This window comes from Salvelinus fontinalis, chromosome 23 (genome assembly GCF_029448725.1).
Source record: "Salvelinus fontinalis isolate EN_2023a chromosome 23, ASM2944872v1, whole genome shotgun sequence".
In the NCBI taxonomy this organism is placed as follows: domain Eukaryota; kingdom Metazoa; phylum Chordata; class Actinopteri; order Salmoniformes; family Salmonidae; genus Salvelinus; species Salvelinus fontinalis.
The window spans coordinates 34,721,296-34,746,117 of NC_074687.1; the positions used below are offsets into that span (position 1 = coordinate 34,721,296).

A 24,822-nucleotide genomic window follows, 5' to 3' on the forward strand; every position below is an offset into this window, starting at 1 on the left:
ATTACTGTATGTGTTTAATGTAGGCCTACATTAAAGACAAGGGAGGACTGAGATTTACATAGCTTATAGGAGGTCATTTTATGCACCCTAAATGAGTAACGAGAACCTTTAAGGATACCTTAACATATTTTCATATCCTTCAGGGCCTGTTAAGATCATATTCTTGTTGTATTGTCTAATAATTCTCAAAATCTCTCATCACTTGTATCAAATTCTTCAAACACTAAGCCATAAAAGGTATACATGTCTCCCCTCTAGGCAAGGTACCATAACGATACAATTTTGCACAGTATGCTTGATATAGTTTGGTCCCCTTACAGTTACAGTGAGATGACCAAAGACAGATAGAACTCCAAGCTGTTGCTGGGGAGTGTCCAAGAACAACAGGCGACGCAGTACACGACCCTGCCAGGACGTCCTGACCCAACTCTCATTCCTGGGTAAACATCTAGAGCGCAAAAACCGAAAGGACCTAAAGAACAGTCCAAAAGTCACCCTGAAGTGTTTTTGCATTGCTACTAGAATGCTCGAAATATACATTTTGGTGAAGTTCTTGAACACGGTTCTTCCACATTGGTTGCTCTTTCCTTCAAGGATGGCCTGGTTGTTGGTGTCATCCACTGACTTTCAGTCAGTTGAAACTGAAAAGAGACCAAGGATCCCTTCAACCACAGATCTAAATAGGTGACGACATTACTGTCCATCCACATCCGTGGGACAATACATTTGTGGTGTCTTGCTGAGTGGTAAAAGAATGACTATGACACTTTGACTGGAATTTCTATGAGGCCCCTGTGGAACGTTCGCTCTTTCAAGGTAAGTAATATGGATCAAGAAAACAACCATAAAGGGAGTCCCCTAGGCTGCCTCTCCCTCCCACTCAAGCCTCCCTAGTTACAGAGCTAGTTTACATTGGCTCAGGCTCTCTGGCTTTGGACTTAAGACGGAACACCTGACCTGTGATAGCTGGTAATCTTACTCTCTCAGAGATCTACCACCTACAGTATAGACCAGACCAATGCCTGGTGATATCATCTGTTGCTTTATGCCTGTGTGGGTCTGAGACGGTTTCCAGGAGGACCTGGTTTTCATGGAGAGAATGGTTATCGTCTGTGTCAATACAACTCTCAGTAGCAGCCCCCATCAATGTTCCCTAGAATTTTTTTAGAACACTGAGGCTGTACACGATTTAACTTAGTTTTAACAGTGGGCAAGTAGGCTACTATGGTTATCAAAAATAATGGAGAAAATGCATCCCATAACATTTTAACTTGGAAATAGCTGTTCATTCAGCCTACAGTAGCAGCCAATGTGTGGAGTTCAATGTAGGTCTACATTCCATGATACTTTGGAAAAAAACATGCAGGGCATTAACCTGTTTGTCCATTTGTCCTTCAGACAAGGAGGTGTCTGAAAATGTTGTTGTGTTGTTTGATGCAATAAAATGCATAATTACTCCCATACCATTATTTAAGAGAATCAGACAAATTATGGTGTCCTCTGCCTATTGGTTACTTAGCTTATTAAAGCATGTCTCAAAATACAACACTGCCCCTTTAAGACAAAAAAAAGCTCTTTACCTGACTAGCTTTTCAAAGATGTTTTTGTGCTCTTGTAGGAAGCAATCACTCCCCCATGTCTGATTACAAATGATCTATAACTGGGCAAATAACTCACTAATATTAAAGGAAATGAACAAAAGTAAAAATGTGCACACGTCGCTACATTTAGCTTTCTCTTTGATCTCAAAACAAGCACATCTACTCAGGACCGCTCATGCTGTAAAAACAGTCCAGTTCAAAGTGAATGGCATAGATCCATATATGGCAATGGTCTATTTGCATATAGGCCTACTGTAGTCAAAGCAATAGAGTTCTACTCCTATAAGTTCTGCCTACACCAAAATATCTTGCATAGTTAGTTTTGTTTCAGTATGTTCCATTGAAAGTGGCTAACATTGCGTTGATTATATCACAATTCCCACAGTAAAGGGAAAAGTTGATAGTGTTAACTAACAGGGAAAACTCTGGAAAGTTGAGTGAAGTTCAATCTCGTGCTTCTCTGCACACGCTGATATTTCTTCTGCGCAGCAATCCTGGAGAGGGAATAGGAGCCACTCACCTCAGCCACCACCATCCATGTGTTTAATACCTGCCTGACTATGAGTACTGTGATGTTGATGGATTCATGGATACTAAACACACTTACCAGATGTAGGCTGTCTCTCACTAGGATTGTGAATGACCCACAAGTCATTATCCCATAGCCTACCTACCAATGCTAAGAGTACTCATGCAGTGCATACAATACACTGTATGGACATACTACACAGGAACAAGCTTTTTATGGCTGGCTTGTAAAATTGCTGCAAACGGCTGTGTTCAATTAGGACAGTTCGAAAGAAGTGGGACGTACCCCAAGCGACTGAAAAAGACAGGGCCGTCGGACAGTAATCCAGCGACTCAAGGTTTAACAACTTCTTGACACGTCATTTCTCAGACATTATAGGGGAGAAATACGTTTTACACCCAGGGGTCAAGGTTACGCAAATGCAGTAGGGGGGCTTGGCTCTATAGTGCATGTAGTTACACACTGCTCCCAATTAAACATGTAGTACTACCATTAGCATCTACCACAGCTCATCACCATTGTTAGCAGTGTGAGAGAAATTAGCCACCTTTAATGTGAAGCTGTATTGTCTTGGACAAGTGCGAGGAACCATTACCTCAAATGAGTTATCCCGTCCCTGTTAAGTTCAGACACAGACAGACAGTACGGAGAATACAGTTACACAGAGGAGAGGTGGTGGTAATTTGAAAAGAGAACACATAAGATGGAGCCGAGGAGAGAGAGAGTGAGGGACTTGTGAAGGATTAAGTTTACCGGTGCTAGGGAGGGAACAGGGGAGGTGGGAGCTGCCAGGAAGAGGGTTGTAAACATATGGGGCTGTGACAGCAGTGTTGACATTAACATGACCCACCACTGGATCCTCCTAATCACTAAGTGGTACGCTGCTTGTCGACTACCTGCTCATCTTCGTTTTTACACACAGACACACAGGTTTAGGACGTCTCTATCTACCTTTCTCTCCTCTCTCTCTCTCTCTCTCTCTCTCTCTCTCTCTCTCTCTCTCTCTCTCTTACTCGCTCACCTTTATCTCTCTCCCTCCCTCTTATTTCTTCAACGGGTACATTTATGAAAACAGAATTGAAAAAAACTATACATTGTAGATCCATCTCTCCTTCTGTGTGTCCTGTTATGATTAGTTACCTCGTCCAGTTATCGTAAGGACATGCTTCCTTTATGCTCAAGAGTGTGAGGACCTCTGCCAAAACATGAAGTGCTGCATTTATTGTGGAAAAGGTCAACTTACAGAGTTTATTGAATCATTTAAATCCAAACACTCTGACACTTGATCCAAGCTACAAACGGAATTTCCCAAGTACTTGAATGTGTGGTTAAACAAATCTATAGGCCTACCTTGATTATTCTTTCCCTGATGTACTGAAAAGGGATGCAAACTGCTTTGTACTGTATGCAGAAGAAGGTGCAAAAACATTGATCAATGTACCCAATATGTCCAGTTAGGTTATGTTTGAAAGATCAAGATTTTCTGCAACATTTTAGACATCAATCCACAAATTCAGCCATCTTCCCCTCCTTTTAGAAGCCACATTCAATAGAATCTCCCTCTTCCTCCTTCCCTCCATCTTTCCACAGAAGGGAGACATAACACAAAACACAGACGGGTGGGAAGCCTTGCTCTGCAGGCATCCTGCGAGGGCCTGGATTACAGAGAAGAAATGGAACTGTTCCTCCTCCGCTCCTCTCACTTATCCCCCCTCTCCTCCCACTCACTCCTCTCCTTATCATGGCTTCCTGTGAATCTACCTGACAGGCCTTTCACAGGTACAGCTAATCCTCCCTCTGGGGGGAATACTCACTCCCATCCAGCAGCTCACACAAATCGAAAGTCAACCCTTTTTTGTTGTGGCTGCTGTTTGTCGATAAAAAAAAAACGCCTGGATGTTATTCTATAGAAAGAAGGTGATGAACCAGCTCAAATCCCCCTTTCCTCCATTCAATAGCATGGCAGGTCAGACGTACTGTGAACATGGATGGTGCAGTGTTCAAATAGTGTTTCCGTGTTGTAAAACCATGTGTATGATCAATGCCTGATCTGATGTGAACTTTCGAGGTATTGGTGGAGGTGGTGTATGTATGTATACCGTTGTGAATCAGGTCAGTGTGTATTGAGCATGTGCAGTTGCTGGTAGTGTTACGTGTCGGGCTTTGGAAGTGTTTGTATGATATGGTATGTGTGGCTTATACACAGCTTTTAGATGTTTGGAAAGGCACACACGTGCTCATTCCCCATGCTTCGCCTCACATGGAGGATTGGACAGACAGGGGGCTGGAGAGCGAGCTGCTTAACTCTGGCCCCCTACATTCCAACACCCTCATTCACTACTGATATGGCCCACTTTGTCTAACTATCATGCCTTGCATTCACTTCCTCCTTGAGCGAGCCTGTCCGATAACACCCTCTACCTCCTTACCCCGTCCGTCACACAGTCACTGACACGCACAAGCACACACACACACACACACACACACACACACACACACACACACACACACACACACACACACACACACACACACACACACACACACACACACACACACACACACAGACACACACACACAGACACACACACTCTGTGTCATCTGTGGGGGTTGACAGTTCAGTGTACAGTAATCACTAGCCAGTCACATCCTCCTGGTTTCCTCCTCAGGTATCACCCCACCGCTTCCTCCCCAAGATTAGTTCCCCCTGTCCACTTCCTGTCCTTCGCCTTGGAGGGTTCATATAGCGGCTGGGAAAGCCTGTCAGGGCAGCGGCTGAAACTGGGGTTAGTTCTATATGGTCAGTTAAGCCCATATCTTCTGAATATGAAGTGTGTGTCATCTTGCCGGCTTTTAACGTTTCTCCCACAAATAAAGACTCACTGACACAGTGTGAGACGCGCACACACACACTGACACTCGCACACACACACACACACACACACACACACACGCACACGCACACGCACACGCACACGCACACGCACACACACACACACATACACACACAGACACTACACTTCCCTACCCACAGTTTCTGTTCTGTCAAACTCATGTCACTGCAAGATCCAGCACTCTTTAACAGAACTCCTGAGGGCATCATGACAGCCAAAAGGAAGTGCCAATGACCGCGACCGCCCCCATGAGTAAATTTAGTCCTGACCTGACAGCCCATCACTCTGACTGTAGAGCTGACAGGACCAAGTCTCACTGCCTTATATGATTACCATTCACAGCCTCCTATAAGGCCTTGCTTTAGTAACATCAGTTTGGTGAAGATATCACTGCTAAGACACTTAGATATCTATATGTGTCCTGTCCTCTTTTCTTGAAAACATTTTGAATAAGATGACACTTGGAGTATGACAGAAACGTTCCAGGATCCAGTTTCGGTATTGCAGGTTTCTTACTTAATAGTAAGGCTGATTTACAGTATGTGCTGAGTTCACAGGTCATGTGCGTAATAAATGTGCTACACACTGGGTCAATGGGATTTATGGTTGAGACGGGCGTTGGTAATTAATACCTTCCAGTCAATGGTGACTGAGTCTAGACTCATGAACCTCTGATATCAACCTCTGTATTTCAGGTAAAGTGGTGGTGTGTTTCAGATGACTAATGCCTGTGGCTCCTTCTCCTCTGTGCCTCATACTCCCCAAGAGCAAATGTATTGACTTACTTTATTTAGTTTGTGTTTTTTTCCTCTCCTCTTTTCTGTTTCTATTCCTCTTTTGGAGTTTCAGCCACAGAGTAGTTCACAAATCGTCTATATTCTTCAAAGTCGGGACCTAAATTGAGGCAAAGATATAAAACAAATTGGAGCTAACCTCTTTCTAACTCCTGCCTTATAAATTCCTGCCAGAGGTTTTCTGCATGATGGCAAGAGATAATTTAATGTTTCAGTGTTTCAGAAGACTTTCCATGGGTGGCATCATGCCTAATCATTCAGTAAAAAGCTGTCCTGTTCAGAATCAGGCTCATACTCAGTGTAACCAAAGCTATCATCACCATTCTCTGTCTGTCAAATACCTTGTCACAGCAACAACAACAAAAATCCAGTAGACTATTCACAGCTCTTCTGCTCCAGCTCTCATTATTGCTCCTGTTGTCAACTATCTGACCTACACTACGTGTAGGAGACAGGATTAACCACCAAGGTGGATAACCACCTGTTGGGAGGTGTGTGTTTGTGTGTGTGTTTGCGCGTGCCTATGTGTGCGTGCGTCCTACTTGCTTGCCCGTCTGAGTGACACCACATGGCACTGATCAAAGGGGCTTCCTTGATGATGAAACTGTAACAGGTGTGCACAGGCACGCCAGACTAACCTAGGCAATAACCTGTCTTGACAGGTGCTGCAGTTTATGTTTCATGTCCTCCACTATCCACCACTGTGCACGTGACTTAAGTCACTGACCCAATGGCTCCCTCCGACCACTGCCCTGACAGCCATCCGAACATGGTAATGGCTGTAAAGGTACACTAATCTCTGATGGTAACATTCGGCTTACCTTAATCTGGTTTTTGGGGTAGGGGATGTTGTATTAGGAAAGAAGGTGGGGGTTGATGATGGGGAGGGGGGTGGGGAGGTTAGGGGGAATTACACTAATCAGTTCAAGGCCCTCACTCCCGTACATATAAAACTTCCCATTAGGCTTAGAGCATCATAGCTCACCAGCCTGCTCCCCAGGGGCCTCACATCTGGCTGTCAATTAAGGCCTAAATCCTCCACACAGCACTAAACTGCAAGGTAGGAATTGAAAAAAGGGAGGAACAAGGGGAGGAGGCTGCAGTGGTGGAGGGAGGGGTCTTTAGGAGAGGGTGAGGGCTGGCAATGGGAGGCGAGGATTTAGGGGTGGGGAGGCAGGGGATTGAGAGTAAGCCCTCCCCCAAAATATTTGAGGGTTTCTCAACACATGAGGGCAGCGTAGAAGCATTCAGAGCGGTTGAGGGTATACAGGGACCTGTGACAGACACGGGAAACCTCACTATACTCATTTAGTTACTATGCACCAATTACCTGTAAATACCTAACAGATTTGATGAAGAACACATGGAATGAGTGTCATAAGAAGGGTCCTTGCTCCTGGGGCGATAAATAAAGTTATATTTTATAGAATTGAGAAACTCCTCTTTTGGGGCAGTGACAGGTTTTTCAAGGCCACCATCGGCCTAGGCCGGCTTTGACAAATACAGTATTTTGGTAATGAGAGACTGAAAAGCCACAGCTAATCGCCGAGGACAGGGCTTTCTAGTCGACAGATCTATGCCTCTATAGTTAATAAGGGCATAATGTCACCAAGAATTTAGAGCTTTGCGGCATATATAAAAACAAGTTAAGATCACAAAACTCAAGTACACAAACCCTGTCTGTGCAAATTAAGATTTCATTTTAAGTCTATCAGATAGCGATGCATTCCATTCCATCTAATCAAAGAACGACTAGTCATGAACTGTCTCTGAAAAACTCAAATGATTTGTTTCACAGCTGCCTCAGCTAAATGACAACATGTACCCGTATTTGAAACATGCTGGTCATCTGTAATTGCTGCAGCATTCCATCCTTTTTATCAAATAAAAGGAGGCCTCTAACAGGAGGCGCCAGGGTCCATGGACCATGCCGAGCTTGGCAGGAGATCAAACCAAACGTTGCTGTGACACTGGTAGAGACACAAGCACCTACTTGTTTAGACAGGGCTTACTGAACGGGCCAGGCAGGGCAGGGAGAGATGGCCGGGTTGGTAGAGGGAGAATGGGACAACAAAAAGCTGGGCTTATCTGACCCCTTGGGATTTTGATTACCTTGACAAAAAAACTGCACAGGGCAAAACTAACTATAATTCACTATAGCAATATCCTAAAATCCAATGTTTTCATACAGTATAAACCATCATTGCCTTTAGGAATTTAACATAGTCACTCTAAAATAGTGGTTTTGAACAAAAATTGATTCTAGTGACTTTAATATAAAATATATAAATTTCACAATGCAACAACACAATTGTGTAAACCAGGGTGTAAACTAACCAGGTACATGACCATATAATCTTGAGGTTCCATGAAGTAAACTAACACTGTGGTGAATCATGGAGTTAAGTGACAGTTCCTCCTGTTTGTGGTTATGTGTCACATGTTTTAATCACTGGGCGGTCAAAAGGTAAACAGAGATCCACCCACAGCATAACACCGTCAGACTAAACTTGGCCTCTGCCAGAGGGAGGTCAGGAGGTAGCCTTCCATGTATTCCATGCCTCTGAGCAGTCACTTGAACATATACACTAGGCCAGACAAGACACACGTACAGTATATATAGGTCAGGGATGCAGTCTGTATCTCCCAGTTCAGATCAGACAATGCCAGTGTGCTAGGAGAGGTATTGGAGATCTCCTGTCCTAAATCCCCTCTACCAAAGACCTTTCCCTCCCCAGCCTGGTTAATTTCCAGGCCTCGATATTAATCTGTCGCCCCTCCCACATCCAGGATTAGTCAATGCGACCCCCTCTCCCCCTCCCCTCCTCCCCTTCTCCTCTCCCCCGGTCTTTATTCTACCCCTCTATTTTCAATTTACACTGGTATTACACAGATATAGACTCAGATTAGTGATGTGTTTATGTTGACAGCAGACGCTGGATTAGGTCATTCATGGGGGGCAAGAGGAAGGGCGGTTATGGGCGGCAGGTAGCCTAGCGGTTAGAGCGTTGGGCCAGTAACCGAAAGGTCACTGGTTCAAATACCCGAGCCGATAAGGTGAAAAATCTGTTGATGTGCCCTTAAGGAAGGCACTTAACCCCATAATTTGCTCCAGGGGAGCTGTACTGCTATGCCTGATCCTGTAAAACAACACATTTCACTGCATCTATCCAGTGTGTGTGACAATAACACATTTATTATGGGGTAGGAGGGGAGGTCCAAAGGACTATTGAGTCCGTCATGTCCATATAAATCCACTATCACATAAGAATTCATTGGCCAATGACTTCAATAATGATAGTTGCTGAGTGAACCGCAGCTAGTAGTTTATCAGACAACATTTGTTGTGTCGTTGATGGAAGTTGTTTGCTGTTGGATGCCAGTGGGCAACATTCCGATGCTGAACCACACCAGAGAGAACAGCCTTGTGGGTGCTCAATGTCTAGCTGGTATTTTGACGTGACAACTTCAAGCAATTTACATAGTGATAACCGTACTGCAAATTACTGAACATTTTCACTTCATGAAATACATCCAGAATGCTAAAATACAAAACAGTAGAGTTTATACCACATCATTTAGCCAAATCAGAGTGGCAACTTAAACACGTGAGAATAAATAAATGACAACAGCTTCTTTAACAAGCTGAACTGAGGTGTGTGTAACAATGTATTTTTTCCTAGATTGTTTTTTAATGTGGAATTTAAATATCTATGTTGCTAGGACATGAACTGTAAGTCACCCTTGCTGTTTCATATCGGCCTGTAAAAAAAGAGGAATAATTAGTGGACATGATTCTCAGTTGCTCAACACATACACTTTCCAGATCCCTCTTTCACCTATTAATGTCAATGACATCCATTTGCCTCTAATCTACCCCCTCAACTGTATCTCTCCCATGTTGCAATAAGACCTCTTGAGCAACATTAGGTTTCTATCTATTTCGCTCTGTGTGTGTGTGTGTGTGTGTGTGTGTGTGTGTGTGTGTGTGTGTGTGTGTGTGTGTGTGTGTGTGTGTGTGTGTGTGTGTGTGTGTGTGTGTGTGTGTGTGTGTGTGTGTGTGTGTGTGTGTGTGTGTGTGTGTGTGGCAGCTCACATGGTCAGGGTATGACAAGCCTCTCCTCAGGTTCGTGGGGTGACTGAGACTCTCATTTCCCTTCTATTTTTCCTAGAACTTCAGGTGGTTCTACATAAAGACTCATCAGGAACTCCAAATAAGCCACAGACAGCAATTCAGCTTTATGCAGCTACAAGTCTCATATTATAAAATATCTGTTTGTTATTTTCTTCCCAAAAGCAATATGCTATGAGTGACAAAACTTAGCTATTAAATGTACTTTCTAAGGCCACAAAAAAAACATTTTAATAAAATGATATATACATTTTTTAACACTGAAAAGAAAATCACAATAAGGAGATTATGGTTTTAAAATAAATGTGTTTGTCCATTTTCAAAATCAACCATGTTAGTGGAAATGTCATTTTGATAATGGGAGCAGGCCTATATGCTATTCTACATGATCAAATGCTAATTGGAGGACTCATTATAGAACATACTTTGGTCATGAAACGTTGTTCTTTCTCACAAGAAGAGAAGATGCCCCACTGACAGTGGATTTCTTAATGCCCAAAGCACTCCGGTATCGAAGTCTGTAATCTCATTTCATGCCATTTTAACAGACATAGAGACAAAAAAGGGGGAGTTACTGGGCACAACTGTTTGCGCCTCTCCTCTGTGCATCTCTAGATAGGGCCTATTTACAAACGTAAAGTATAGTATAGTATTAGAAACTATACTATACTTTTATCAATCATAGACTTATTGTCATGTCCTGAGGCCTTGGCAAAAATTGTCCCCAATATATATATATATATGCTCATGACATTTGATTAAGATGATAATAATAGTTAATAGCCTAATATTAATAAAAAATAAATAGAACGCTGTTATTGTTAATAACTTAAAAATAACCTTAGATCTCAAAATTACCTTATAACCTGCCATCTTGATCAAGTTTCCATAATCCTGGTTTTGTATGAGCTCCATTCAAATCCAAATGGCTTTGAGTGGGCTCATCATATAGCCGCTTCCATCCATTTGTGAACTTATCATCCATCCATACAGAAAATAAATAGATACCGAGAAGGGAGGGGAATAGCCTACTTTACCAACCACAAACCATGTGTGTTAGTTACTCTCCGCTGCACATGACTGACTGGAGCCTACAAGTGATGATGAAATTTAAAAAAACTGTGATAAACATGAAACACAATCAAAAAAGCCCTATATAGTATGATATGCATATTTGCAGGTTATAAATGACGCCTTTGCCGCAGCGTGTTTAGTTAATGCCAGTGAGAGCCGGGGAGAAAAATATGTCTGCATCTTCCCCCTTTCGTTTTTGTACAATAAATACAATGCGGAATGGCACGAACGATTTTCAATGAGAATATACAGTCACTCAGTCAAGATAAAAAGGCAGAGGTAGGCTACCTATCCGGTGTTGTGCCTCTGGATACATGCAAGAAGGGAGCTTTATGTACAGGTAAACTACCTGTGCGCTCCAATCAGGTACTTCGGCGCTCCTTTCACAGATTTTTCCCATATGCCAGTATGGACAGTGCCTGTCACCGAATTATAAAGATCTTCTCTCTCACTGCAATTACAGTGCTGTTTTATTTAATTTATGATGTCGCTATTGGAAGTCTGATTCGTGGGTAATACCTCTAACTTTTGACTCAAAGCATAGCCTACAAATGATAAATATAATCTCAAGGGAGACAACAACTTGATCACGTTCTTCTCCAAACGACGCTCACACACATACTCCTCAATTATCCCTCCACGTGAAGATAGGTGGCGTGTTAAGGGGTCCGGCGCCTTCTACATTGCAGGAAAAGAAAGAGAGCGAAAAAATGTCATTAGAAGAGGCGTAACACGTCAGTGCGCGTCCCCAGGTCTGTTTCGTGAAGTGGCTGAAAGAGATCAGTCCTAACCTGCCCATCAGGAATAACGGTCCCTCGTCAAGCTATTTTCAAGGCTTATTCCCAGTTATTTTCTTTGGATCCACGACGCACCACTTTACCATTTCTCTTTGACGTTCTGTCTTCTAACCAGCTGTTTGAAGGATCACACTGACACTCTGGTAGGTGTATTTTACCATATTGTCATTTGTACATCAGTTTCTGACTGTGAAACTTCAACATCTATGTGGTTGAGGTAGCTATGGCATGCAGGTACCTCAGGTATCCGTGCGCTGTTGCGCAATTATCAAAGTTGGACCACTTACCTGAGCAGGTGAGAAAGGTCCGTGCTGCTCCAAGAGTGGGTAGAGCGCTGTAGGTACCTGCGTCAACTGTACTCTGATGCTATCATATTCCCGGTGTCCTTTCCGGGGAATCGAAATGTATTCGATGTTATTCGTTCCTATTCCTTTTGGTAGGAAACGGACGTATGCTATTCCCGTTGGTTTGCCATCCATCTTATTTGTACAGTTTATGCATAGCCTTCTATTAGGTGGAGCAACATTGTTTTTTTTATCCACATTCCAAATGTGAACATCTCCTATTCTGCGTAGCTGGGAATTTGTGCAGTGACCACCGACATCCGCACTATTGTGTGTGTTGTAGCCTATGTGTGTGTTCACTGCTGGTGCAAATGCCAAAGCCTTGTGAAAAAAATGCGATGCGGTGGCAACATTTCCACATTTAAATCTTTAAACTAGGAGATCCTCGTTTGGGCTGTGTTTCAACCATTCTACTTCAATTGATTTTCCTCGTAAATGTACAATATAAAGCTTTTCCATGTGGGGCAGTAGTCTATTCCGTGTGTTGTCGTGTAAATGTTGGGGACTGTGTGTGTGTTTGTTTTCTCCTTCGTTTCGCTACCGTTATAATACAAACTCCACTAACACCACGTCCCTACATTTTACACAACATTTGAACGGGGGCCATGGACAGGCTGGTTCTCATTTTTATCAATCAGTATGGATGGTAGATAAAATACATTTTAACATTCATTTCTTATAAAAGGGAAGTTTGTCTATTTCCCCACATTTTAAGATTGCACAATTTACCACGTTTTTTTCTTGCTGAATCCTTATCATGAATAACGGCCTATCAAAATGATTGGCTTTTTACAGAATATTAACAGTCATAAACATAGCTTGCAAAAAGTGAAACCAAAATCTAAATGACTGAGATGCTGGTCATGATATGAGGTTTTTAATTGAATACAACACTTTTCTCAACTTGATTTAGACCTATGGGCGAGAAAAGGATGTAACATATTATGGCTTATGGTTCTTTGGTTAAGTTTGACATTTTAGTGATTAAAAACTGAACCAATGGGATAGATTTCAGTTTGGAGATGACAGCAAAATCGTTTTTGACTGACAGTAGGGGAAGCCGTCACAATCCCTAAACGTCATCAACAAGGCTCAAGTTTATGTGAAAGTTCAGTAAACTTAAACAAAAAGGTACACCTATTTTGTAGACTTCATACAATAATCGGCCTTAGTGGTAATGTATGCCTTAGCTTTCAGTCATCCTTGTAAGCTATCGAATGTGTCTGCCTGTCTGTCCTCCTCCTTCTGCTCGGTTCATTGACGCTCTGCCGGATTAGAGACATATCAAAAGATCAGGCGACGGCGGACGCAGTAGCCCACGATCCTACTCAATATCACTATCCTGGACTCTTTCTTTACATATATGGAGTTTCATTGAAGACTTTAGAGTGAATTTTAACTTTTATATGTCGTGCCCCTGTGGTTGAACAGGATCCATACAGTCATCTTGTCTCAACATTTGTCGCCGTTTTGTTTGGTTATTAGATACCAACCAGAGCCTGCCTGTGTGCTGCTGATTGAAGGAGCCCATGCGGACTGCATGCCATCTGACCTAGCCTACTCGTCTTATCAATGAAGCAGGAGATCATGGCGGAGGGTCCCCGGTGTAAGAGGCGAAAACAATCCAACCCACAAAGAAAGAACGGTAAGACATTTTTCAAAGTAAAATAAAAGGACAGTTCGGGAACATTTGTATGTTTTGCCACCAGTCATATGCGGGACATCCCGCGCGCTGTCTCCTTCCACAGTGCAATTAGGCTACATTCAGTGTACGCGTTGTGAAGAGGGTAGGCTGCGTAAAAGTAGCCTACATGTTGTCGTAGTTTTGAATTTAATCAGTATGAAAAGCATTTGAATGTTTATTTTCAATGAGATTATGAACACTAAAGTAGACTATCAAAAGTCTGGACTGTGTGAGAGAGGGACTTCAGAATGAGGCTCGAAAAGTGGTTCGGCGAGATAGTGCCATTATCTAGCAGGCATGCAGGAAAACCGTTATATGGGTAGGAGCGCTTCTCGTAGGTTATGGACTGGAATTTTTGGGAAAACATGTGGATTATGTAGAAATTGCATTGTTTTTGTAACGTGTGTGTGATTATGAAGAAAATGGGCTTTATCTCACGTTTATTCAACGCTTTTTCATTGCTGTGTATATTGTGTTGTGCTGTGTGTATTGTGTTGTGTTGTGCCATTATTGCCATTCAGAAGTGACTTGGTGTCTTTACAGACATTTACCACGTATTAGTTATTATAGGTTGTCAAATTGGAGATAAAGGTCTTGAAATGGTCATTATATGTAAGAGTCACAGTTTCTGAATGTTACATTTGTTGTTTGTTCTGATGCGGCGCGTCACAAAGGCTACAGCACTAAACGCAACACAAGTCATAGGCAAGCTCACAGACTGTATCACACAAAAGTATCCGAGTGCATTTCTGTTATTATCGAACAGTTACTTGAGAATTTAGTTATGTGTTACAACGTTTATTTTCGTTTTTAACGATTATGTTAGGGGGAAAGCAACAGAGAAAAGTGGATATAAAAAACTCCTGAGTTTTGTGTAGCCTAGGAGTTGTGACAGGGATTTTGCGAGGAGGGCATCCCTTTGACGTTTCAGCCATGTGTGTTATGTAAAGTTTTAATTAATGTCAATGTTGAACTGAATTCGGTTTTGTTGTTACTTTAATATCATATGCTATTACATGTTAGGTGTTAATTATCACAGTCTCTTGTTTTATTTGTTTGTTTGTTGTAGACGTAGACGTAGGCTATTGTAAACATGTATTTTTTAAATAAATCTTTGCATTTAAATGATATTGTTTTTTGAACAATTTTCAGTCGACTTCTCGGGTTTATTCGTTTTTATTCGTTCATTGATTGAGTGAAATCGGTAGGTTGTTCAGGGTCTTTACTGCTCTCAAGCACGTTTCTGATCAACAAAGGCAAATAGAGTGAAGTATTGCTGCTCTCTAACTGCACCTTGGTGTTTGTAAGGATCAAGATGAGTAGTGATTTTTAAAATTGAAATGGCATAGTTTGAATTTCAAAGACCATTCAGCCAATATGGGCATAACATAACGAAAAAAATAATGTTGACCAATTGACATTTGTTTAAGAGTAAACGTATTTATTTAACAAACCTCTTTAGATAGTTTGGAAGCGTTTTTCACCAGCTTACGTCTCGTCTGAGGCTCAGCAACGGAGGCCTTCTGTCACTGTTGCTCCTCCCAGATGTTCACTTTTATTATTGATCATTTTATTGACGAAATGTTTGTGCACCCATTCCCCATTTTGCGCGGATTGCTTCTTCCTTGTGGGTGAATTTTATAGCCTATATCTTCATATGCAATTAGTTATTTTGAGTAGGCTTGTGTTTGCCTTACAGTCCGCTGGATAGACCTATATGGTCTATGCACGACTTTTAATTGTGTGGTTTAAGGCAACAACAAATAGACATGTGGGCCCTCAGTTTTGGTCTGGTGTAAATGTGTGTTATCCAGAATGTCAACTTTTAATTCATAAGACTGAAAGTCTACTACAACTCATGTGTGCCTGAATATACTTTTTGCCTGAGGCCAACTTTCACTCCGATGCAGTAGACTATTCCTATAGGAATATCTATAAGGCCTGAAGGGTCTTGTTATTTGACCTATGCATTTTATTATCGCAAATCGATAAACGGAGCACCAGAATATACAGGTTGTGAGGTGGTGTGTTTTTGTTTGATTATAGATTTTTTCATGATCCTCATATTTTAATTCGAAATATGCAAGATCATTATGTAAATGCAATTAACCTTTTGTAGGGGTGGTCCACATATTGTCTGTTGCATGTATATATACACTATGACAGTTTCTTGTGTTTATGCCTATACAACTCTTCTCCCCCCTTCCCACGCACATCTCCACCTACTCTGCCACTCTCGGGTCCCAATGGGAGGTCACATTAGGCCCTGTGTAACTCGATACGCGCAGCCTGCGCAGCTTTGTTGCAGTTCGCAGTCCCCCCTCTGGTGCTATAGGCCTACGTCACATCCAGCTGTGAGGGCTCGTTCGGTTGTGTGAGCGCAGCTGTCAAAAGCGCTCTCGTAACCTCGCCAGCCAGTAAAGTTAAAATAGTCTCTTTTTCTGTTTTTCTTTTTTTTTATTGGCCACTATTTCAGCTTTCAAAGCCACTCGCCATTAACCAAATTGGTGGACTAAAGTGTGTAGGGTTTAAAAGTAATTTAGCCTTAAGATCAAATACCTAATAAACTGGACACAAACCTTGTTTGATTAAATCAGACGAGTAGGTCCCAGCAGTGTCTTCTGTTATGGTCTTGCTACCCCGACTTAGAGTTAGTTATAAGACGTTAAATACATTGGTTCCTCTCTGGGTTATTACAACTTTCAAATGAAGGCATGGTTTGTATAGCTGTCGTAGCCAGTAGGCTAGTGGGTCCATAACTGTCTCAAGACAATGGGTTTTCATTGGAAGTGTGTCTCATTTACATGCTCCTATCATCAGCAGTGAGCAGTGTCAGGGTGCCCGCTGTACCATTCATGCCACATTTCTCACAAACGTGCCATTGTCCTAGTTGCTGGAGACAGATACCTTTTCTAATGCCCTCCTGTTTGTGGTTGGATTTTTACCAGACATTTTTCTCTCACTTTTATTCAGTGTCTGTCAGCTTATTATGGCTAATGGCATATGAGCTCACTCATACGTGTTCATATGCATGCGTGTGCGCGCACACACACACACACACACACACACACACACACACACACACACACACACACACACACACACACACACACACACACACACACACACACACACACACACACACACACACACACACACACACACACACACACACACACACACACACACACACACACACACACACACACACACACACACACATCCTCGGTCCGAGAGCTCCCTGGCACTGCTATGGTGGTCCTTCACAACGCCTTTGGTATGATTACCACTCTCGTTCACATCAGTGCTGACCTGAATGCCTTTCATATCTGCTCCGCCATGTCTTACGCACCCCTCCCTCCCTCCCTCGCTCCCTCCCTCCCTCCCCCTCAGTAAACACCCCCCGAGGGCAGAACAAAGAAAAGGAGCTCCTCTCCTCATTCTTAATCACAATTCAGGCCTTTCACCGCCGCCAGGCCTCTCTCGCATTCAGCATCCCAAAGCCCGAGATGAAAAGAGCTCAGGAAAAAATGGAAAGCAGACAGAGAGAGTGAGTGAGAGTGAGAGGGGGAATGAAAAAGAGCGATTATGGAAAAGAGGGACAGAAGGTGGTGGTGGGTAGTGACTGAGCGACATAACTTAGGTGTCTCCGGCTGTTTGTCAGGCCTCCCCTGGTTACGTGCCCTATATAGCCCTCCCACTCAGCCCAAGGGCTGGGTCCTACTGATGGACAGATAGGGTTACGAGATGCCATTCCTGGACTATTCACAGCTGAATGGGAGAGAGCGAGAGAGAGGGATGAGTGGTGTAGGGAGATAGAGAGCTAGAGATGAGTGGTAAGCAGGGAGAAAGTGAGAGAGGGAGGATAGAGAGAAGGAAAGGGAAAGGGAGAGAGAGGAAGAGGTGAGGGGTGTGGATAGAGAGAGCATGGTTGCGAGGGAGGGGACGCAACAGATTGTTTTATGGCTGTAAACAAAATCTTGCGAGTGCCTGAGACTTTTCAGATTCCATTTTAATCAGCATGACAGAGTTGGGGGCAGGTGGGATTTGTTTTTTTTTTCCCCTGTGGATTGGTTGTGCTAGTCACATTGTGTGTTGTATTGCATTACACACTCCGCCCCATCCATCCCTTACCCACTCACAACAAACTACCTTCATAATGCCTAATTCTGTACATTTAAAAGATATAGCTTGCGATTTGTGCTCCAAGGCCTTGATACTTACTATATAACCCTGAATAGATCCATAAAGCCCAATTCAGAGGCAAAACACTTGTCTTGCGGTGCTGTCTAGCGAGACAGACTTCATTGTGGTAGGCCTCTTCTCTTTTCTCCTGCTGCTTCATAGGTCAGGAATCACACATCCACAGAGGCAGACAGAAAGAGAGAGATAAATAGAAACAGAGGAAGAGAGAGAGAAAGGGGGTGGGATGCTGCAACTTTAAAATACACCATGTGATATGAATTCCTAATTTTTTGTTAAGAAAAGGAGATTATCTTCATCCACCTTCATTCAACTCCCTCCCTCCCTCCCTCCCTCCCTCCCTCCCTCCCTCCCTCCCTCCCTCCCTCCCTCCCTCCCTCCCTCCCTCCCTTTGCCAGCCCAAGCTGTGCGGGATTTAGGCAGATTTACTTCACCAAACACCTTTGGACATTGGGGAGGAGACAGGCCTGCTTTGGGAAGAAGGGGGCCTTTGTTCCGAGAGGTGCAGGAGAGATAATGCTTCACCAAGTAGCCAGGCGGAGGCAGGGACATTATATTAACCAGTGTGCCGGTGGCCTGGGGAGCCGTGTTAAGTCTCTATGCAGCCACTGCCCCCTCCTCACTCTTTATACATACAGGGACAGAGAGATGGGCTGGCCGGATGCCTCTATGCTCCAGCGTTTTTGACTTGGCCCCAATGACTCCTGACTACACACTTATAAACATACACCCAATAACATACACACTCCCATATTAATGCACTCCCAGTTCAAATGGCCAAAGTCAGTGATTCATTTATAGATGTACAGTTTGGTCTTTATTTGTGTATGATCAAACGTAAATGTTGTTTTGATCATATTAATGAAATTATCTGGTATCCTGTCTGTCTTGAGAAAGAGAGCGATCTATATAATTATTTAGGAGTAGCCTAAGTCCTGCTTTACTAATCCACAGCAACACTATACACTTCTCCCACCTCTCTCGTTCCGTACCCTGCCTGCACTACCACCACTCCAGCTACAGCTTTATCCTGCCTGTCCTCCTAACATCTGTCACCACTGAGGGGGACAGGAGAGAATGCCACCGGGGGCGCAGTTACTCTCGCGTCACCGGTGACTAATAGGAACAGGCCATGTACATATTAGTGTGTCTGCTGCCTGCCTGCCTGCCGTGCCCACCCACACCCACCCCCACTCACTCATCATTCTCTTTACCGTACTTCTTCGAGATGCATGGGCCCTGCCTGCCTGCTTGTAAATGCCAAGATGTCTAACTGTACAAACAAAGCTCATCACTGTGTCAGAAGCACAAAAGTCTTCAGAACAGAGAGCCCGCTTTGACAGCTTCAGAACACCTACAGTACGCCTCCCTACGCTGCTGACTGGAATGGTGGAGACACAGAGAGTGTTGCTTGCTCCAGTTTGTACTATAGGGCCGCACTGCACTGACTGACTTTGAGGGATACGAATCAGGCTGCTAAAGCGTTACATTCTGCTGGTTATTTGTGTGCCTGACAGTGTTGGTGCATTTCAAGGTGACTGACATGGGTTATTGTATTTTTTTCTCTCTGTAACCATGTGCATATTTTCTTCATGAGTGAATACAGAGTTCCCCCGTGACATTTTGTGGCGCCACATCGCCTTTAGCCTAAACAGCTAGGATTTACCAAGGTCAATAATGAGGTATGTCACTGCAGGCTACAGAAACAACAGTCCCAGTGATAATGAATGGAAATAAGGTTCAGTGCAACTATCAGGGGTGGGGTGATGGGGAGAGGGGAGCTCTGTATGATAACCTTACTGAACTATTACACATTTTTCTCAGTTATTTTCAATTGAGCAGCCTTAGAAGTTTTTTGTTTATTTGTTTTAAGTGAGCATGCGGTGCTCTCTGATCGAGGCCTGTATACATATCGACTGAACATGTTTGAGCCAGACGACAACATTTTCAGACACACGTATGCGGCATCCCTCACATGGATATGTGGGCTTGATTGGCGCGGTGTGGTGCAGCACCCAGGGCAAGGTCACACACATGGAACAATCAATAACGGATCGGTGGATTAAGGTGTCATGACATCTGTGGGTCCAGACCTCTCCCATACGGCTGAATGCCTCCCACAGAGAGTTCTGTTTGTCTGTCAGCGAGCTCTCCGGTCAGATCTACACAACCAGGACTTAAAGCTTACATACTGGGTCTCTGGCCCGCTGGACTGTCGTCACCTGAGTGGGAAAGTTTACAAACACACATGCTGTTCTCTCTTGGAAGTAGACACTGTGGTTGAATCTGGCTTGTGGTATCTGATGCATATCCCCTGTGGCGTGTTTTCGGTGATAAAGATCAACCGTTCTGTGTAGAAGTAATAGAAATAGATTGATTTTGGAGATTAGTCTCTGTCTCTCTCCAGTCCTCCCTGTTAGCCCTCTTCTGAACTAGATCTGTATGCTTTAGGACCCCTACTACTATAGCAACTGAAAGATCTCAAAGACTGACATCACTGTGATTACATTTGTGTTGTTTTCTAAACATTCTTTCAACCTATATCTGCCGTGAGTAGTGGGAAGGTGATAAACCTCAGCACTCAAACATATCTGTCCATTTACATGACAGCAACCGGGTTAGAAACAGCAACACCACCATACGCTTGAAACCCGCTGATGATCAGCTTTGGGTAGTGTTGTCCACCACTATGAGGTGGAAGGACAGCCATCAGGATGTGTAGATGTGATGTGATCCTTAAATAGGCTCTGACTGGGGCAGAGGCTCCTCTGAGCCGTAGCCGTTCCCGGCGCTGTCACTACCAAATGTCACCCAGACACCTCCCCAGGTAACAAACACAGCCGACTGGGTGAAGGGATTAGTCATGGTGACAGCATCCACCCTCCATCCTGCTCCCTCCATCCTTACCCTCCTTTCCCAAACCCCCTCTTGTGACAGCCAGACAGGCTCCAGCCAGCGCCTCCTCTCCTCTTCCGTTGTTCGGATCCACTCTCCTGTCCTGGTTGGTTTGGAGACAGCCTTTGTTTCCCATGCAGGGGTCCTCTCTCTCTGTGCGTTAGGTTAACACTACCAGTTCACTGTCCTGTCCTCCTATTGGGTTGTCTGTAGTGCTCCTCAGGGTAGATCAGCAGGGGTTCCAGTCAGGGATGAAAGGACACAACTTCCTGGTCACAGATCTAGCAATTAAAGTAATGAGGAAGTTCATCACTCATGGAAGCCAGGCCTGAGTTGAGCCTCAGCCCCTATGGTGGGCCTCCCTCCTGATAGTTCCGTACTCTGAGCTGCTCAGTCACAACCTCAGGCGTAGGCTGCCTGTGTCTTATCTGAGGGGGATGTCCTGTCCTTACATTCCACAGCTAAATGATCCCCTTCCTAGTGTTAGTCCAACCACTCAGGGGTATAGGAACTGGCATTCCTGTCAAAGTGGCCCGTTTTACCGTTTTATTTGAAGGAAAGGTGAGCACTCTTTCACCTCTGCTATGGGGTTTGTTTGCCGTATGGTTGGGAGCTATGGCTTCAGAGGTGATGAGGGAGAAGTTTTGTAAAAGGGACAGTTGCGTGAGAGTTTCAGATCAACATCTTTGATTCTGTGTGTCATTTCCGGCGTCGTTCATTCGAGGGAAATGCTTGCCGGTGTGGTTCTCTCTTCCATCACTGGGGTGGTGTGTGTATAGTATACTAAAGAGACTTGGCAGTGCCATGTGTGTGCCACTCATCCAGATGGCACGTCTTATCGTACCCTCTAAGCAGACAAATCACAGGGCATCTTAATGTTTGGAGTTTTACAGTACAGGGGGCTGCACTCCTAATGACTTGCATTCACTCTGGTTTTACCATAAAGGAGTGATCCTGTGCAATTAGACTTAATGAAATATTCATGTGTGGCACCTTCTCAGCCGTCCTCCTCGCAAATGAGCGAGCCACGCTTAATGCACCCCCCGTTTGTATTATGGTGGCAGCCTGGCATGTTGGCAATTAGTGCTTTGCTCTGACAAGCGACTGTAGTGCTGGGCGGGGATAGGAGGTAGAGGAGGGTGGGGTGTACTGGGAAGGAAAGGGGAGAGTTTCTTGTTGTTACACATGCAAAGCTCCTCCCCTTGAATGCTCATCTTTTTCCTGAACAACAAAAAGGCACAGAGGGAGTTTATACCATCCTGAACAAGACTGGAATAGGGAAGTGGTCTTATAGGGTTGGGTAGATGGAGTCTGACATAATAAAATGGAGTCTGACATAAAAGCCAGGTCCAGCATAATCTTTTTCACCGATCGATGATAAAACACCTTTCAATGTTAAGCTTGGCTGTCTCCTTCAGCAGTTTGTTGTCTTTATCTCTCGTTCTCTCAATGTGAAGTTCTGACATTAAGCATCTGTTCAAACAAACCACATTCACAGATTAAGCATGGCACAATTGCATCAGCCGCACATTACCAATCTCTTTCTTTGATTTTTTCTTGCCCTCTAACATTCTCTGTCTCTCTCTCTCTCTCTCACACACACACACACACACACACACACACACACACACACACACACACACACACACACACACACACACACACACACACACACACACACACACACACACACACACACACACACACACACACACACACACACACACAGGTTTGCATATGACAAGCAGGGCCTGATGGGGTTACGGCTGTCCACGGTCTTTATTGAGCTAAAACGGCGTGACGGCTGAGTTTTGTTAAGCTGGGAACAAAGGAAAGGAGGGGTGCTGGGATGACATTGTCTGTGTGGATATAAGTGTTGTCACTGTTTGGGTTGGGCTGGTGCAACGCAGCACTCTAGCAGGGTCATATTCATTACATCAGAAAATTATCATGAGTTTTTTAAGTCCTCTCTCAAACATTGCCAGACATTGTTGTTGCTATGAGAGGTAATTATTAGGAGTCATTTTTTTGGTATGACTTCCATTTCCTCTGTTTTGAAAACTTTTTTAGTTGACATTGGTCATATTTTTTAAACATTATAAGAAAAACATAAATATTGTAGTTTTTTATCATCATTAGTCGAAAACCTACATCGCTTGTTTCACAGACCTGTCAACCATGAAATCTCTCTCTCACAAAATGACACTTCATAGGCCAGGTTTTGGGAAAGTCCCCATATGCATTTCAATTAGTTTTTCTTTCACAGATTCTCTCCTTAGTTCCCACGCAATGGGGCCTAATCAGTTGTGCACCTTTAGCTGAGGCCTGAGAAGTCTCGCGCGTTGCATTTGCGCAGGCCTAACCGTGTTTGCAGTGGGATTACGAGGGCTGGGTGGGTTGTATGAGAGCTCGGGGGGGTTTGGGGTGACTGTGTAAAGGTAGCCATGGGAAGGACCCCCTGATGGTGAGGAATGCTGGTCAGGTCACAGAAAATGAGAGGGGGGTGCTGAACGAACACTCCGGGGATGGGGCAGGTGCTTTTGTGGGTCCTGTCAAGCATCAAAGCTGTGACAGAGCTGAAAAGGTTAGTACTACAGCCGAGTACTATACCCCCCCCTCCCCCAAGTTGCGAGTGGGTGCTAGGGTGACAGCCATTTCATTCTCCTCCTGTACTCCCCAATTTAAAGGTTGCTGTTTTCCGAAATGGACAAGAGATGTAGAGTAGATACACTTTAAAACGCAGTGTTATCTGATCTATTTCAAACTCTGATCTAAATCTGCACGATTGCAAAGTACCATTTTATTTACAACGTGACAAACACCTTGGAAAAAGGCTATTGTTCCCCTGTCGTGAGAGTAGCCCTCAAAAGGCAACGATAACTTTATAAGATCTGTTTGTTCCAATAGCGTGCTTATGCAGTGAAATGGGCAGTAAATCGAACAGTTTTTCTCCATTGTGTGATGGTTCTAGTCTAAACAAACAATCTGTAATTGTTTGGACTTGACTCATTAAGTATAGAACAACAACACATGTTACAGAAAATACAAGTATTCAATTGAGCAGCCCTCAATGAGACAACACATCCAAACAGACTCATTTGTCATTTACGATCATATGGAAAAACAGTTCAGCACAAAGAGATTGCATTTATTTCCAATTATATTTTGCGTGATAATTGTGTTAATTGTTAAAGGTGTTACCTATAAAAGCCTAACCCTCCCCATCCTACAATGTAACCTGCCCTGCCAACTCTTAAAGCAGAAAGCCCTTACAGCCCAGTGACAAATTGTTCTGCTCTTTTCTTTGAGCTTCATTGGGTGCTTTGGTGGCACTGTCCCCTGTACCTCATGTTTGGGTAGAGGTGGGGGGTGTTCGGGGGGTACAGGTTGCGTCATGGGACCCGAGGTGTCCCCTTTTGTGCAGCCCGTCAAACGTGGTTAACATGCGGCCATTTATCTCCAAAGCCCCCTGGGTGCACAATGGTCTGGGTGAGCAGAGCAGGGGCCGACCCACGATGGAGGGGGGGGGGGGGGGGGGGGGGCAGCTTAGCTGTGGTGCGCTCCTATTCTCCCCCACTCTTCTCTTTCTCTCTTTCCCTCCCTCCTCCTTCCCGTTTCTCCTCTTGGCTGCACACAAGCCCTCTGTCATTGTTTTGTTTCATTATTTTCCCCAGAGGCACTCCTCAGTGTGGGTCAGGCGTTATCTGACAAGGTGCTTCAGAATGTCGGGAGCCCCCGCTAGACGGATTGTACCTTGCAAACGTGCTGTAGCAGAACCAAGGCCCTCAACCAGTGGGCTGTAAACAATAAGGCAGTGTTAGTTACCCCCCCCCCCCCCAATCCCCTCCTATTTGCCCTGTAAAGTACTAACAGAA

At 44.0% G+C, this 24,822-nt stretch overlaps 1 protein-coding gene and 1 long non-coding RNA gene across 6 annotated transcripts in view; one reads left to right on the forward strand and one right to left on the reverse strand.

Annotated features, from left to right (window-relative positions):
* The window catches only part of LOC129821192 (uncharacterized), a 70,495-nt gene extending 57,832 nt beyond the window's left edge, over positions 1–12,663 (reverse strand). The window contains exon 1 of the long non-coding RNA XR_008754280.1: positions 12,109–12,663. This is a non-coding gene — a long non-coding RNA (uncharacterized LOC129821192). The remainder of the gene's footprint in view (positions 1–12,108) is intronic.
* The window catches only part of LOC129821191 (zinc finger E-box-binding homeobox 2-like), a 52,558-nt gene continuing 39,210 nt past the window's right edge, over positions 11,475–24,822 (forward strand). Inside the window, exons 1-2 of one of the 5 annotated variants that reach the window (XM_055878561.1) lie at positions 11,475–11,964; positions 13,651–13,810. In XM_055878561.1, coding sequence (XP_055734536.1) covers positions 13,738–13,810 — 73 coding nt within the window. In that variant the 5' untranslated portion in view covers positions 11,475–11,964; positions 13,651–13,737. Of the gene's footprint in view, positions 11,965–12,652; positions 12,812–12,862; positions 13,297–13,650; positions 13,811–13,890; positions 14,169–24,822 lie in introns of those variants that run through there. The other 4 variants (XM_055878556.1, XM_055878557.1, XM_055878558.1 and 1 more) reach the window with 4 other exon arrangements.